This window comes from Eleginops maclovinus, chromosome 2 (assembly GCF_036324505.1).
Source record: "Eleginops maclovinus isolate JMC-PN-2008 ecotype Puerto Natales chromosome 2, JC_Emac_rtc_rv5, whole genome shotgun sequence".
Lineage (NCBI taxonomy): Eukaryota > Metazoa > Chordata > Actinopteri > Perciformes > Eleginopidae > Eleginops > Eleginops maclovinus.
Window position 1 is genome coordinate 15,491,718 of NC_086350.1, and position 15,548 is coordinate 15,507,265.

At 39.8% G+C, this 15,548-nt stretch overlaps 2 protein-coding genes across 2 annotated transcripts; both read left to right on the forward strand.

Annotated features, from left to right (window-relative positions):
• The first annotated feature begins 1,700 nt into the window (after nucleotides 1–1,700).
• Nucleotides 1,701–7,453, forward strand: LOC134873771 (uncharacterized). Its single transcript, XM_063897621.1, has 8 exons — nucleotides 1,701–4,584; nucleotides 5,076–5,260; nucleotides 5,350–5,447; nucleotides 5,526–5,686; nucleotides 5,761–5,953; nucleotides 6,151–6,298; nucleotides 6,377–6,452; nucleotides 6,532–7,453. The coding sequence occupies exons 1-8, from the start codon at nucleotides 2,322–2,324 to the stop codon at nucleotides 6,621–6,623; spliced, it is 3,216 nt and encodes a 1,071-aa protein (XP_063753691.1). The 5' UTR covers nucleotides 1,701–2,321; the 3' UTR covers nucleotides 6,624–7,453.
• A 4,937-nt stretch (nucleotides 7,454–12,390) lies between these two features.
• On the forward strand, nucleotides 12,391–15,121 carry LOC134860260 (zona pellucida sperm-binding protein 4-like). Its single transcript, XM_063877174.1, has 9 exons — nucleotides 12,391–12,579; nucleotides 12,874–13,333; nucleotides 13,431–13,615; nucleotides 13,703–13,800; nucleotides 13,897–14,039; nucleotides 14,114–14,306; nucleotides 14,504–14,651; nucleotides 14,730–14,805; nucleotides 14,886–15,121. The coding sequence occupies exons 1-9, from the start codon at nucleotides 12,391–12,393 to the stop codon at nucleotides 14,975–14,977; spliced, it is 1,584 nt and encodes a 527-aa protein (XP_063733244.1). The 3' UTR covers nucleotides 14,978–15,121.
• The last annotated feature ends 427 nt before the right edge of the window (nucleotides 15,122–15,548 follow it).

A 15,548-nucleotide genomic window follows, 5' to 3' on the forward strand; every position in this document is an offset into this window, starting at 1 on the left:
TTATTTAAGTGTTGTTTATATTTAACAACATTAATCCAAATCTGCAAAGTAACTAAAGATATCAAATACATGTAGTGGAGTAAAAGTACACGATACAGAAGTACAGTAAGTACTTAAGTCAATCTATTTAGTTACTTCAAACCACTTCTGGAAAGTTAACATTTACTAATGTTTTGTAGACTACTTGGCCTCAGTGGAATTTTGAGTGACCTTACTAAAGTAGTACCATTTTAAGTGTATAAAGTAGACAGGTTATTTAAATTATTCATATTTTAATCCTCCTCACTGTTGGTATGGTGTTTTCGGTGGAATGTGCAGTGCCATCTGACCTCCAAACATGGTGTGTAATATGGCATCCAAAGAGTTCAATTTTGGACTCATCTGACAAGAGTATATTGTCCCTGTATTTCACAGGCATGTGTAAATGTTGTGCAGCAAACTTTAAACAAGCTTCAACATGCTTTTCTTCAGCAATGGAGTCTTGCGGGTGAGCGTTCATATAGGCCATGGCGGTTGAGTGCATTACTTATTGTTTTCTTTGAAACAATTGTACCTGATAATTCCAAGCTCTCCACAAGTGGTCCTTGGCTCTTGGAGAACTCTTCTGATAATTATTTTCACTCCTCTGTCAGAAATATTGTGAGGAGCACCTGGTCATGTCTGGTTTATGGTGAAATTATGTTCTTTCCACTTCTGGATTATGGCCCTAACAGTGCTCATTGGAACATTCAGAAGTTAAGACAACCTTCTGTAACCAATGCCATCAGTACATCTCGCAACAATCAGGTTGTGAAGGTCTTGAAAGAGCTCTTTGTATGTACCCATCATGAGATGTTTCTGGTATGACACCTTGGTAAAGAGATACCTTTTTATAGCCATCAGTTGTGACTGAACCAGCTAATATTAATTTGCACTGACCAGGGGCAGGATTTCTTTTCTACTTACTGATAGATTTCAGCTGCTGTCTTGGCTTTCCATGCCATTTTGCACCCCACTTCCATGTTCAATTATTTTTCTGTGTCCGTCCATTTTTACCCATAACTTAATGTATGGACATCTATGGTTTGATTTATTTGCATGTGTGGATTGCATGGGTTGTTACCAACATCTGGTGAAAATTCCATGTCAATAGCGCCTTATTTTACCCGCTGTACTCTGATTGTTTACTTAAGTTAGTGTAAACAGCAACACAAGAATGAAAAACTAATAAATGATATGTTATGATCCTGTATTCAATATACTGTATGTATTACCGTAAGTACAATAAGCAATTCATTATAAAATCAAACCAAAATTAAAAGCATGAATTATGCAATTCTTTATAGTATCATAAAAAATTGCACTACTATCATAGTATTTCTTTATTTGATTATTTTAATCTGTTCATTGATATTTAAAGCAGCCTTAATCTGGGTTTTACAAGCCATCATTTTAAACAATCTGATTGAATATATTGTATTGAAAATCTAAATCCCCAATGTAACTGCTCTCGAGACTTAGATGCTAAAGTAAAATAATAAGAACCTAAAAAAAAAAACAGTCTAGGTGACAAGTGTTGCAGCTGGACTGCTGGTAATGGCGCTGTATGGATTCAATCAGAGCCATTGCCTTAAGTAACAAGTTCTTAGCAGTCATTTTGTGTTCTTTATTTTGTTTCTTATTTATTTAAATGCATCCATTTACCCTCTTCTCACAATAGAACTTTTTTTTCCCATTAAGCTTTATTGTTGATAGTGAAAAAATGTCTATCAAGCTAAATGTAGGCTCAGCAATGTTCTCCTGTTCAGAAACATTCTCCTCTTTAACTGAAACTGTCACTGTGTATTACAGCAAGTAAGTCAGAACTTGGTTCCAGATTTGGAGGAAGGGATCTACAGTACATGGATAGCAGTTTGCCCTCATTCTCAGTGTCATGAGTCATGACAAACTGCCAACTAAAAACAAAATCAACAAGTCCTGCGTATGTGCAAACAAAAAATAAACATTTGGTGTGCTAGATGCCACAAAAACTTTGAAAAGGTTGATGTGACCTAAAATGTCAATGAACACTTTAATGTCAAACAGCCCCCCTGTGAACTAATAGGATAAGACCAGTGTGTAATCTCCCACACAACTGATCTTATGAAGTTGCAAAAAGGCCTATTAAATCATCAATAATACATAATACCCCCTCAAGCTTTAAGTGGCTATTGAAAAAAAGGGACGTTTTGATTGGTGGTTATTTTGCCTCAGAGGTTGGGTATTCAAACCAAGTCACGTATAAATGTGGCAGCACTGATAAGTCGTCTTTGGAACTATCCAGGTAAAATTGCTGTTGGATCATGGCAAAGCACTGGACTGTCACCTATTTCGTGGCACTAGCATTGCTAGGATGCTCAGTTAGAACCCAAGCTCAAGAAGAAGCTCAGGACCCACACTGGCAAGACCCTTCACCACGGACTGTAAAGGGTGCTCCACCTCCTCCACAACAAAAGTATCCTCAATACCCTCAAAGGCCACAGGTTCAACCTATTCCACCGAAAGAGGATCCTCAATACCCTGAGAGGCCACAGGTCCAACCTCCACAACCAGAATATCCTAAATACCCTGAGAGGCCACAAGTCCAACCTCTTCCACAACAAAAGTATCCTCAATACCCTCAAAGGCCACAGGTCCAACCTATTCCACCGAAAGAGGATCCTCAATACCCTGAGAGGCCACAGGTCCAACCTCCACAGCAAGAATATCCTCAATACCCTGAGAGGCCACAGGTCCAACCTCCTTCACAACAAAAGTATCCTCAGTACCCTCAAAGGCCACAGGTCCAACCTATTCCACCAAAAGAGGATCCTCAATACCCTGAGAGGCCACAGGTCCAACCTCCACAGCAAGAATATCCTCAATACCCTGAGAGGCCACAGGTCCAACCTCCTTCACAACAAAAGTATCCTCAGTACCCTCAAAGGCCACAGGTCCAACCTATTCCACCAAAAGAGGATCCTCAATACCCTGAGAGGCCACAGGTCCAACCTCCTCCACAACAGAAGTATCCTCAAAACCCTCAACAACTGCAAGACCATTATCCTCCACCTAAAAGAACTCCTCAATACCCTCAAATCCCACAGGTCCAACCTCCTCCACCTAAAATAACTCCTCAATACCCTCAAATCCCACAGGTCCAACCTCCTCCGCAACAAAAGTATCCTCAAAACCCTCAAATCCCACAGGTCCAACCTTCTCCACCTAAAAGAACTCCTCAATACCCTCAAATCCCACAGGTCCAACCTCCTACACCTAAAAGAACTCCTCAATACCCTCAAATCCCACAGGTCCAACCTCCTCCACCTAAAAGAACTCCTCAATACCCTCAAACGCCACAGGTCCAACCTCCTCCGCAACAAAAGTATCCGCAAAACCCTCAAACGCCACAGGTCCAACCTCCTCCACAACAAAGGTATCCTCAATACCCTCAAACGCCACAGGTCCAACCTCCTCCACAACAAAGGTATCCTCAATACCCTCAAACGCCACAGGTCCAACCTCCTCCGCAACAAAAGTATCCGCAAAACCCTCAAACGCCACAGGTCCCACCGCCTCCGCAACAAAAGTATCCCCAAAACCCTCAAACGCCACAGGTCCCACCGCCTCCGCAACAAAAGTATCCGCAAAACCCTCAAACGCCACAGGTCCAACCTCCTCCGCAACAAAAGTATCCCCAATACCCTCAAACGCCACAGGTCCCACCGCCTCCGCAACAAAAGTATCCCCAAAACCCTCAAACGCCACAGGTCCAACCTCCTCCACAACAAAGGTATCCTCAATACCCTCAAACGCCACAGGTCCAACCTCCTCCGCAACAAAAGTATCCGCAAAACCCTCAAACGCCACAGGTCCCACCTCCTCCGCAACAAAAGTATCCCCAAAACCCTCAAACGCCACAGGTCCCACCGCCTCCGCAACAAAAGTATCCCCAAAACCCTCAAACGCCACAGGTCCAACCTCCTCCACAACAAAGGTATCCTCAATACCCTCAAACGCCACAGGTCCAACCTCCTCCACCTAAAATAACTCCTCAATACCCTCAAACGCCTCAGGTCCCACCTCCTCCACCTAAAAGAACTCCTCAATACCCTCAAACGCCACAGGTCCAACCTCCTCCACAACAAAGGTATCCGCAAAACCCTCAAACGCCACAGGTTCCACCTCCTCCACAACAAAGATATCCTCAAAACACTCGAATCCCAGAGGTTGCTCCATATATGAGACAACAAAAGCCTCCTAATTACCAGCAGATGCCTCAGATCCAACCTGATAAGCAAGGAAAGCTTCCTCAATATCCTCAAGGAACAAAGTATCCTGCATCTCCACGGTCATTGTCAGATGTTCAGTCAGCCCAAGCACCACAAGCCCCCCAACCGTTTCATCCTGCATCACCACGGGAACCTTCCAATTACCAGTCAACTGTACCAAAGCATCCTTCTGTCCAAAGTTGTCAGGTGACAGAGAGCCAGAGAATCCCATGTGGGGGTTTTAATGTCAATGCTGCTGATTGTGAAGCAATAAGCTGCTGCTTTGACGGCCAACAGTGCTACTTTGGAAAAGCAGGTAGGTTTTTGACAAGGCTCTTAATGATCTTCAAAAAGCAAAATAAGTTGCCTTTTGGGTTGTATTAACTTAATGGATGACTTTACGTAATTAGCAAAATTATCAAGATAGAAAAATATTGTGGTAAACATGTAATGAATTAAGTTAAAGAGGTTCTATATTGTGCTCATTATATTCCAGGGACTTAACTGATGGCCAATTGTCACCTGATTTGACATCCTTCAACATAATAGAAAAATGGGACAAATCCATTTTTCTATAGATGCATCATCAGATCATTTGTTTAATTCCTACTTAACTGTGATGTTAAACATCACTATGTTAACATTGTAATTATGACCATCTTAGCATGCTAATGTAAGCAATTTGCTAGGCTTGGTGCACCCTCAAATAATCATCAGAATATCTGTTTACTTGTAGTCTTCATACATTTTCTTTGGTCTGCAATATCTAATAACTTAACGTATGGATTTGTTATTTTGTGCCACTAGTGACTGTTCAGTGTACCAAGGATGCCCAGTTCATTGTGGTGGTGGCCAAAGATGCCACTTTGCCCAACATTGACCTCGAGTCAATCTCACTGTTGGGACAAGGACAAGGCTGTACACACGTTGATTCTAATTCAGACTTTGCCATCTACAACTTTCCGGTTACTGCCTGTGGCTCTGTTGTTATGGTAAGCCTGATTTGTTTCTACTTTTTATACCAGAGAGAAATGTTTTAATCACTTTTATCCTACCTGCCATTTCTTCTTACTCTTAATAGGAGGAGCCTGGTGTAATAATCTATGAGAACAGGATGTCATCCTTATATGAAATTGGAGTTGGGGATCGTGGAGCCATTACCAGGGACAGCTACTATGAGTAGGTGATCATTAACACATTTTTAATATCAAAATAAAAGTTCTGAGCAAACAAATTAATGCCAGTTTTCTCTTTTAGATTGCTCTTTCAGTGCAGGTACATCGGTACTTCTGTTGAGACTTTGGTTACAGAAGTATTAGATATTGTAAATCCTCCCCTATCAGTCGCTGCTCTGGGACCCATCAGCGTACACCTGAGGTTGGCAAATGGAGAATGCTATTCAAAGGGCTGTAATGAAGGTAAGTGTTTGCAGCCTGTTTGTAGATCCTTTTATGTTACTGGCTGTCATACTAACCTGTCTATGCTCTCACAGTGGATGTGGCCTATACCTCATTTTACACGGATGCAGACTATCCTGTGACCAAAGTACTGAGGGACCCTGTGTATGTGGATGTTCAAATCATGGAAAAAACAGATCCCAACCTCGTCCTGACTCTTGGTCACTGTTGGACAACTACAAGCCCCAACCCTCACAGTCTGCCCCAGTGGGACATTCTGATAGAAGGGTAACTAAAACATCAATTTGCACCATGTTTACCATGCTGCTCGTCTGTCTACTCACGTTACTTAACAACCTCAAAAACACAAAATATCACTGATAAGCTTAAATCCCTAGGCTGAAATGAATGGCCTATTCACTTTTTAATCTTCTATTGTATTTAATTTCACTGTTGCTCCTTGATACCATTTTTCTTTCGTCCAGGTGTCCATACAGGGATGATCGTTACTTGTCTGCACTGGTTCCAATCGGGCCCTCATCTGGTCTAGAGTTCCCAAATCACAGCAGGCGTTTCCTTTTCAAAATGTTTACCTTTGTCAACCCTAACTCATTTGAACCCATGAGGGAACAGGTAATGGTTGAATCAAGTGTTTACTGCTGCAGCTACATATTTTTGTATTGCTCTGCCAATTCTGTTTTTCTTCTTCAGGTGTTTATTCACTGCAGTACAGCAGTGTGCACTGTTGGAGCGGGTCGCTCCTGCGAACCATCATGCTTCAGAAAAAGTAAGAGTTGAATGTATAACCTGCAGAACTCAAGTGCAATATGTATTTATTCTGACATTGTTTTTATGTCTGTGTGTAGGGAGAGACGTTGGTGCAGTGGGCGAGAGCAAGGCTGAGTCAAAGGTTGTGGTTTCTGTTGGACCGGTGTTCATGGACGCCCCTGAGCAGTAAACAGCAGAGCATCAATCATGAGAATTTGCCTGAAAACATTTATTAAAAGATTAACAATTGTTAAGTTATGACTGGTCTGAATTGAAAAGTCAATGGACGTATTTGTATTGTTAGCAAAAATGAATGTAGTCCAGTTGGTATTCCATAAAACTGGTAGTTAATTAGTTACACTTTAATGACGTAATGCAGCACATTCAACCCTTAATAGATATGTTTTAAACTTAATAGGTTATTTTACAATATATGTAAGCAAGGAGTTGGTTTAACTGGGTATGTATAAATATGTAGCAGTAAAGTCATTTTTGGATAACATAATAATAAAATGTTTCAGTTGTTTTGTCAGCCTTTGTCTACATAATTGAGGCGAACAGAATATTTAAACATTTCTCAATGAAGTTCGATTTAAAATACACTATTAAAAAAACAGTTAAATAAAATCCTGTCTGACGAAGGTTGACACATTTTGTAATTTAAAATGTTTTTTTAATGTTCATTTTATGTTACACATATAGTATGTATAGAATTGGATTGGACTGCAAAGAAGTATCTTTTTTTAGGTAAAAATTCAAGTTATTCCAAGTTGCAATAAAATGTGTTTGAAAGCATGTTTGTTCGTGTTAGAATCGATTATACACTAACAGGAGATACACATGGTTTGAAACTGTAGTGCAAGACTTTGTCTGGAATGAGAGACATTTAAAAAAAACATAGACTGTCTGGTGTAAAAGTGAAAATTGTTCAGAATAATGTTTTCAATAATACAAGATGTAAAAACTACAATTAAAAATTAAATATTTTGATGAAATGTTTACTGAAAATAAGTCATAAGTGACCTAATTGACCTAACAGTCCTCAAATCTGAATACTTAAAATGTCATTTTACAAAACTGTTTGGATACAACTGTTTAACTAATTAATATCTGTATGTATACATATATTCAAATAATAAACACCTTAGACTTTAAAAATATCTTTTTAGACTATTCATCTGAGGTTCAAGACATTTTGTAGGCCTATGTTACATATCGAAATGTGTTATCTGTTATTGTCTCAATTCATTCCTTCCAAAATATATTCACAAAGTACATCACCTGCAGAGATGTCGGCCCACGGCTGATAAGAATTAAGACCAGCCCATTGTCGTCTGCCATGGGCGATAAAACAGATGATAGGGATGATACGGCTGTATTGCGCCTTGAGTGTGTTAAATGTGATTTGAGAAGCCACCGGAATGAGTTTTAAAGGTGTCCTATTATGCTCTTTTATGGAATATATTATAAGTCTCAAATATATTTAAAAAAAACATGTCTCTGACGTGCTCAAAATACCAACAGATTGTGCATTTTAGCATGTCGGCTATCCCTCTGTTTCAGCCCCATTTTCAAAAGTGCTGATTCTGTCACTTTCCCTTCCATGCAAATGAGCTGAAGCAGGCCACGCCAGAGATGTTTCTAACGGAGAAACTCAACTAAATGCTGCCGTGATTAAACGTCATATTATGTAGTCAAACCACATCAAGCATTATTTCTGAAACACTTCTCAGTGTCTACCACTATAACAATGACATTATATGTATTATATATACAGGTGCATCTCAATCAATTTGAATATCGTGGAAAATCAATTAAAAAAATTCAACTCATATATTATATGGATTCACACACAAAGTGAAATCTTTCTAGCTTTTATTTGTCTTGATCTTGATTACTACGGCTTACAGCTAATGAAAACCCAAAAATTAGTATCTCAGAAAACTAGAATGTTGTGATAAATTCAATATTATAGACTCATGGTGTCACTCTAATCAGCTAATTAATTCAAAACACCTGCAAAGACATCCTGAGCCTTTAAATGGTTTCTCAATCTGGTTCAGAAGGCTTCACAATCATGGGGAAGACTGCTGACTTGACAGTTGTCCAAAGGACAGTCATTGACACCCTCCACAAGGAGGGTAAGCCTCAAAAGGTCATTGCTAAAGAAGCTGGCTGTTCACAGAGTGCTGTATCCAAGCATATTCATAGAAAGTTGAGTGGAAGGAAAAAGTGTGGGAGGAAAACGTGCACAAGCAACAGGGATAACTGCAACCTTGAGAGGATTGTCAAGAAAAAAGGCCAATCAACAATTTGGGGGAGCTTCACAAGGAATGGACTGAGGCTGGAGTCACTGCATCAAAAGCCACTACGCACAGACATATCCAGGACATGGGCTAGAACTGTCACATTCCTCGTGTCAAGCCACTCCTGAACCAGAGACAACGTCAGAAGCGTCTTACCCGGGCTAAGGAGAAAAAGAACAGGTCTATTGCTCAGTGGTCTAAAGTCCTCTTTTCAGATGAAAATAAATGTTGCATTTCATTTGGAAATCAAGGTCCCAGAGTCTGGAGGAAGAGTGGAGAGGCACAGAATCCACGTTGCTTGAAGTCCAGTGTGAAGTTTCCACAGTCAGTGATGATTTGGGGAGCAATGTCCTCTGCTGGTGTTGGTCCACTGTGTTTTCTCAAGTCCAAAGTCAACACAGCCGTCTACCAGGAAGTTTTAGAGTACTTCATGCTTCCTCCTTCTGACAAGCTTTATTGAGATGCTGATTTCATTTTCCAGCAGGACTTGGCATCTGCCCACACTGCCAAAAGTACTAAGACCTGGTTTAATGACCACGGAATTACTGCGCTTGATTGGCCAGCAAACTTGCCTGACCTGACCCCTATAGATGATCTATGGGGTAGTTTCAAGAGGAAGATGAGAGACACGAGACCCAAAAATGCAGACAAGCTGAAGGCCGCTATCAAAGCAACCCGGGCTTCCATAACACCTCAGCAGTGCCTTAGGCTGATCGCCTCCATGACACGTCGCACTGATGCAGTAATTCATGCAAAAGGAGGCCCAACCAAGTACTGAGTGCATACATATGAACATTCTTTTCAGAAGGCCAACATTTTTGTATTAAACTTTTTTTTATTTTTATTGGTCTTATGTAATATTCAAATTTTCTGAGATACTGATATTTGGTTTTCATTACCTGTAAGCCATCGTCATCAAGATTAAGACAAATAAAGGCTTGAAATATTAAACTTTTTTAATTGACTTGATGAAATAAATGAACTTTTCCACGATATTCTAATTTATTGAGATGCACCTGTACAACAACTCTAAGTCCCTCCTGCAGACATCCTGCACAGGGACACAGAGGTACTGCGGAGGGAATTTAGCTCGCCACTGTATATTGCAGACGATAGGTTGGGACATATCACGTGGGTGGTAAGTTGCCAGGAGTTCAATGTAAAGCCAGCTCACATTTCCGATATGACGTCATATCGCACCAAATCTGGATCAGCTCGTTTGTACCCCCATTTTCAGAGATGTGGGTAAGGAGGAAAAGAGAGAGGGTTGTATTTTCTGACACTTTGTGAGTCTCCTTACACACTGAGGACACATAGTTATGCATAAAAAACAGCAAAAAAAGCATTTTGCATAATAGGGGACCTTTAAACATGTTGACTGCTTGCCCTGATTGGGATAAATACCTTGAATGTAGTTATTTTTCTGCAGCTGTGAATAAAGTTGCTTAGCTACATATAATGCAATAGACAGTTCAATGTCCATGGTATAGACCTATGTGTATGAAATAAGTTTTAATTAAATAAAGGTTGTTGTGTATAAGCAAACTGTAATTGCACAATCAAGAAAGTATATTCTCTTCATGTTGTGATGGGTAGTAACAAAGTTGATTAAATTTAAAGTTCAAACTCAGCTGTGTAATGTGAATATTGTTTTTACATTGAGTTTCTCTTTTATGACATGGATCCGATAAGCTGTAATGCTAAAGGGTTTAATTTTCCTTATAAACTCTATTAAAACATATTCCCAGAAAAGAAGGTCAATAGCTTTCCATACTTCTATCAATTCATTCACTAAATGTTTTCCCAATTATTTGTTTTATAAGCTACTGTGTGAGAGGTCAGCAGAGAAAATGTAAATTGAAGCTAGGCTACTGTGAGTGTCTGGACTACCAAAGTCTATTGCAAAAGGCCCTTGTGGGTCTGCCAGTTATGGAGTAAGTAATTTCTAAATGAGTGTGAATTTAGTAGGCCTTTGTGTCTGTTATCTGAATTCCCTTTAAGTTTCTCTCAAGATATTGCTTATTATTGCCTATGTACTGTATACTGAATGTCTTGTAGTAAAGCGTCAACAGGGCATCGTAAGGAAGTTTGAGTAACATAGCACATAAAAAAACATTAAAATTACTTTTAAAAACATCAAGCTATAAAAAAAATACAGAATTAACTGAATAAGACTAGAGTTTTAAATGAAATGAAATGAAATACCTGAAATGAACTACAATTGGAATATTCCAGAAATACTGGAAGTTGTAGGCTATATTGCGCCAAATTCACAAATGTAGCATGAGCAAAAGTGGTGTCTGGACATCAATAAATGGCCCACAATGGCTAACCATGTGTAGTTTATAGCTATTGAAGATTCATTTGTATGTTTTTTTTTTTTTATAAACTTGCAAGCTAGGAATTATGTGTTGCTATTTGGCTGACTCAATAACTTGCAGCTAGATAGTCATGGCAGCCTTGCTATTAGCCACAGCAAGTTAATATCACACTTAACAGGCTTTATGCTTAGGCTACATTTTTATGGAGATTCGTGCAATGACTTAAAAAAGGAAATAGGTGTTACATTTCAGTTTATTTTGAGTTTAAGATTATAAAGCCTTGTCGCTGAATAGCATGTTGGCCAACTAGCCACTGCAATATTTTCAGAAAGAGAGCTAGCGTTATTTACCAAGATAAAAAGAAGAAAGTGTTGTCCCTGTCTTGAGTGAATGGATAAAAAGTATTTTCACCTATTCTAACCAATTAACCTACAGCAGTATCCAAGTATTACTTTCAAACACAAGGAGCACATCTCCCCAACTCCATTAGTTTATGGGGTTATCCAATTCTCAAAATGGCTTTAGCCTACCTGTGGCATGCCTTAACAGTGAGTGAAGTGAGGGGGTTTATTTTTGCACTTCTTTGGATAATAGCAAATGTATTGAACAACAACAACAAATGTTTTTGTGCACAATCAATCATTTAAACATAACAATTTGGTTACACATTTAAATGTACAGTATGTAGCTAAATCCTATTTTTCCTATTACACTGACACAGGGAGGTGTTCAGATATCATACAATTAAGGATTTACAGCTCTCTGCTTAGCAGACTAAAATATGGTTGTGTTAAAAATATGAGTAAATAGGCTCATAACCACAGACCTATATGGGGCTGAAGTGCATATTATGGCAAATTTTGCTACAGATCCAAAGAAAATCAATATGTTCTCCATTGTGCACTTGCAAAATAAACATTTAATGACAAATAAAGCTTGTGGTCACAACAACCTTTAAAAAGGTTTCTGTGGCCCAAATGTTGGACTTGTCAATAAATACTTTGACAAAATGTCAAACTGTCAACTACCCCGGTGGCCTGACTTGAAAGGACACGTGTTTTATCCCCTTAACACACACACCCACACAACTGATCACTGATAACAGATGTTAAGTTTCCAAAAGTATTATCAAATCATCCACCTGAATAATAGAAAAAACATTACATAATACACCCCTGAAGCATTGAGTGGCTTTTGAAAAATTAGGAAGCTATGATTGGTTATTCGGCCTTAGAGGAGGGGTTTTCAAACATCAAACCTAGTCACATATAAATGTGGCAGCAAGGATTAGTACTCTTGGGGACTAACCAGGTCAAACTGCCGTTAAATCATGGCAAAGCACTGGAGTGTCACCTGTTTAGTGGCACTAACATTGCTAGGCTGCTCAGTTAGAACCCAAACTCAAGAAAAACCTCAGGACTCACGCTGGCAAAACCCTTCACCATGGACGGCAAAGGGTAAAGTTTCACCACCGAAGACTCCTGAAGTTCCACCTCCAAAGTATCCTCAATATCCTCAAGCCCCGCAGGTTCAACCACCAACGCTTCCTCAATATCCTCAAACCCCGAAGGTTCAACCACAACAACCACCAACCTTTCCTCAATATCCTCAAGCGCCGAAGGTTCAACCACCAACGTTTCCTCAATATCCTCAAGTGCCGAAGGTTCAACCACCAGCGCTTCCTCAATATCCTCAAACCCCACAGGTTCAACCACAACAACCACCAACGTTTCCTCAATATCCTCAAGCGCCGAAGGTTCAACCACCAACGTTTCCTCAATATCCTCAAGCGCCAAAGGTTCAACCGCCAAAGTTTCCTCAATATCCTCAAACCCCACAGGTTCAACCTCCACAACCACCAAAGTTTCCTCAATATCCTCAAACCCCACAGGTTCAACCTCCACAACCACCAAAGTTTCCTCAATATCCTCAAACCCCACAGATTCAACATCCACAACCACCAAAGTTTCCTCAATATCCTCAAACCCCACAGATTCAACCACCAAAGTTTCCTCAATATCCTCAAACCCCGCAGGTTCAACCTCCACGGCTAGGGTTTAATAATATGCATCTTGATCAGCAATCGCAGGTCCCTGCAGTGCCACAGACACCTTCAGTTTACAAACCAAGTGTGGCAAAGCAGCCTGCAGTACAGAGTTGTAGCGTTGCAGAAAACGTGAGAATCCCATGTGGAAAATCTGATATCTCTGCTGCTGGATGTGAAGCTATAAACTGCTGCTTTGATGGACAGCAGTGTTACTTCGGAAAGGCAGGTGAGCGTTCTAAACGGCTCTCATACATGGACATAAATTATTTCAGTTTTTTGTTTTTATTAACAATTTTAATCAATCCTTGTTTATGTGCCACTAGTGACTGTCCAGTGCACGAAGGATGCCCAGTTTATCGTGGTGGTGGCCAAAGATGCCACTCTGCCCAACATTGACCTCGAGTCAATCTCACTGTTGGGACAAGGACAAGGCTGTACACACATTGATTCTAATTCAGACTTTGCCATCTACAACTTTCCGGTTACTGCCTGTGGCTCTGTTGTTATGGTAAGCCTGATTTGTTCTTCTTTTCAGCCAATGACGACAGTTTTCAAACACTGTGATCCTACCTGCCATATTTTTTACATTTAATAGGAAGAGCCTGGTGTTATAATCTATGAGAACAGGATGTCTTGCTCATTTGAAGTTGGAGTTGGGGATCGTGGAGCCATTACCAGGGACAGCCATTATGAGTAGGTGATCATTAACACGTTTTTAGTGTAAAAATAAAAGTTCTGAGCAAACAAATTAATGCCAGTTTTCTCTTTTAGATTGCTCTTTCAGTGCAGGTACATCGGTACTTCTGTTGAGACTTTGGTTACAGAAGTATTAGATATTGTAAATCCTCCCCTATCAGTCGCTGCTCTGGGACCCATCAACGTACACCTGAGGTTGGCAAATGGAGAATGCAATTCAAAGGGCTGTAATGAAGGTAAATGTTTGCAGCCTGTTTGTAGATCCTTTTATGTTACTGGCTGTCATACTAACCTGTCTCTGCTCTCACAGTGGATGTGGCCTATACCTCATTTTACACGGATGCAGACTATCCTGTGACCAAAGTACTGAGGGACCCTGTGTATGTGGATGTTCAAATCATGGAAAAAACAGATCCCAACCTCGTCCTGACTCTTGGTCACTGTTGGACAACTACAAGCCCCAACCCTCACAGTCTGCCCCAGTGGGACATTCTGATAGAAGGGTAACTAAAACATCAATTTGCACCATGTTTACCATGCTGCTCGTCTGTCTACTCACGTTACTTAACAACCTCAAAAACACAAAATATCACTGATAAGCTTAAATCCCTAGGCTGAAATGAATGGCCTATTCACTTTTTAATCTTCTATTGTATTTAATTTCACTGTTGCTCCTTGATATCATTTTTCTTTCCTCCAGGTGTCCATACAGGGATGATCGTTACTTGTCTGCACTGGTTCCAATCGGGCCCTCATCTGGTCTAGAGTTCCCAAATCACAGCAGGCGTTTCATTTTCAAAATGTTTACCTTTGTCAACCCTAACTCATTTGAACCCATGAGGGAACAGGTAATGGTTGAATCAAGTGTTTACTGCTGCAGCTACATATTTTTGTATTGCTCTGCCAATTCTGTTTTTCTTCTTCAGGTGTTTATTCACTGCAGTACAGCAGTGTGCACTGTTGGAGCGGGTCGCTCCTGCGAACCATCATGCTTCAGAAAAAGTAAGAGTTGAATGTATAACCTGCAGAACTCAAGTGCAATATGTATTTTATTCTGACATTGTTTTTATGTCTGTGTGTAGGGAGAGACGTTGGTGCAGTGGGCGAGAGCAAGGCTGAGTCAAAGGTTGTGGTTTCTGTTGGACCGGTGTTCATGGATGCCCCTGAGCAGTAAACAGCACAGCATCAATCATGAGAATTTGCCTGAAAACATTTATTAAAAGATTTGGAACATAAACACTGTTTAGTTTTTAGTGGTGGGAAATGAAAATGAGTGATAAATCAAGAATATAGTGTTTTGCAGGGATAAATAATTGGATTTCTAAAGATTGTAGTCACAGTTGTATACATAAATATTAGCCTTACTGTTCTGTAAATATTTTAAATACTAGCTATTTAATGTTCTTTTTGTCTTGATGTGATCTCAGAATAAAGTCTGTAGAATACGGTAGCAAATAACAATTATTTCCAATTTATAATGTTAATTAATCTGTTGGTTGCTCACCTTAGAAGCTGGAATTAGATCATTTTTTCCGTTTCTTTTTCAATGATCAAAATGAATGTAATAGTTGACAACTAATTGCTGCATTTTGTCGCAGCTCTCAGTACTGTGTCAGTGTCATTGGTCAACCGACATTACACACAAGACATTTTGTGTAGTAATTTCATCTAAACATTTTGGGATAAAGATTCATCTTGTAAGGGGTCATATCCTTATTTTTATGTTCAAATTGTGATAGTGTTTG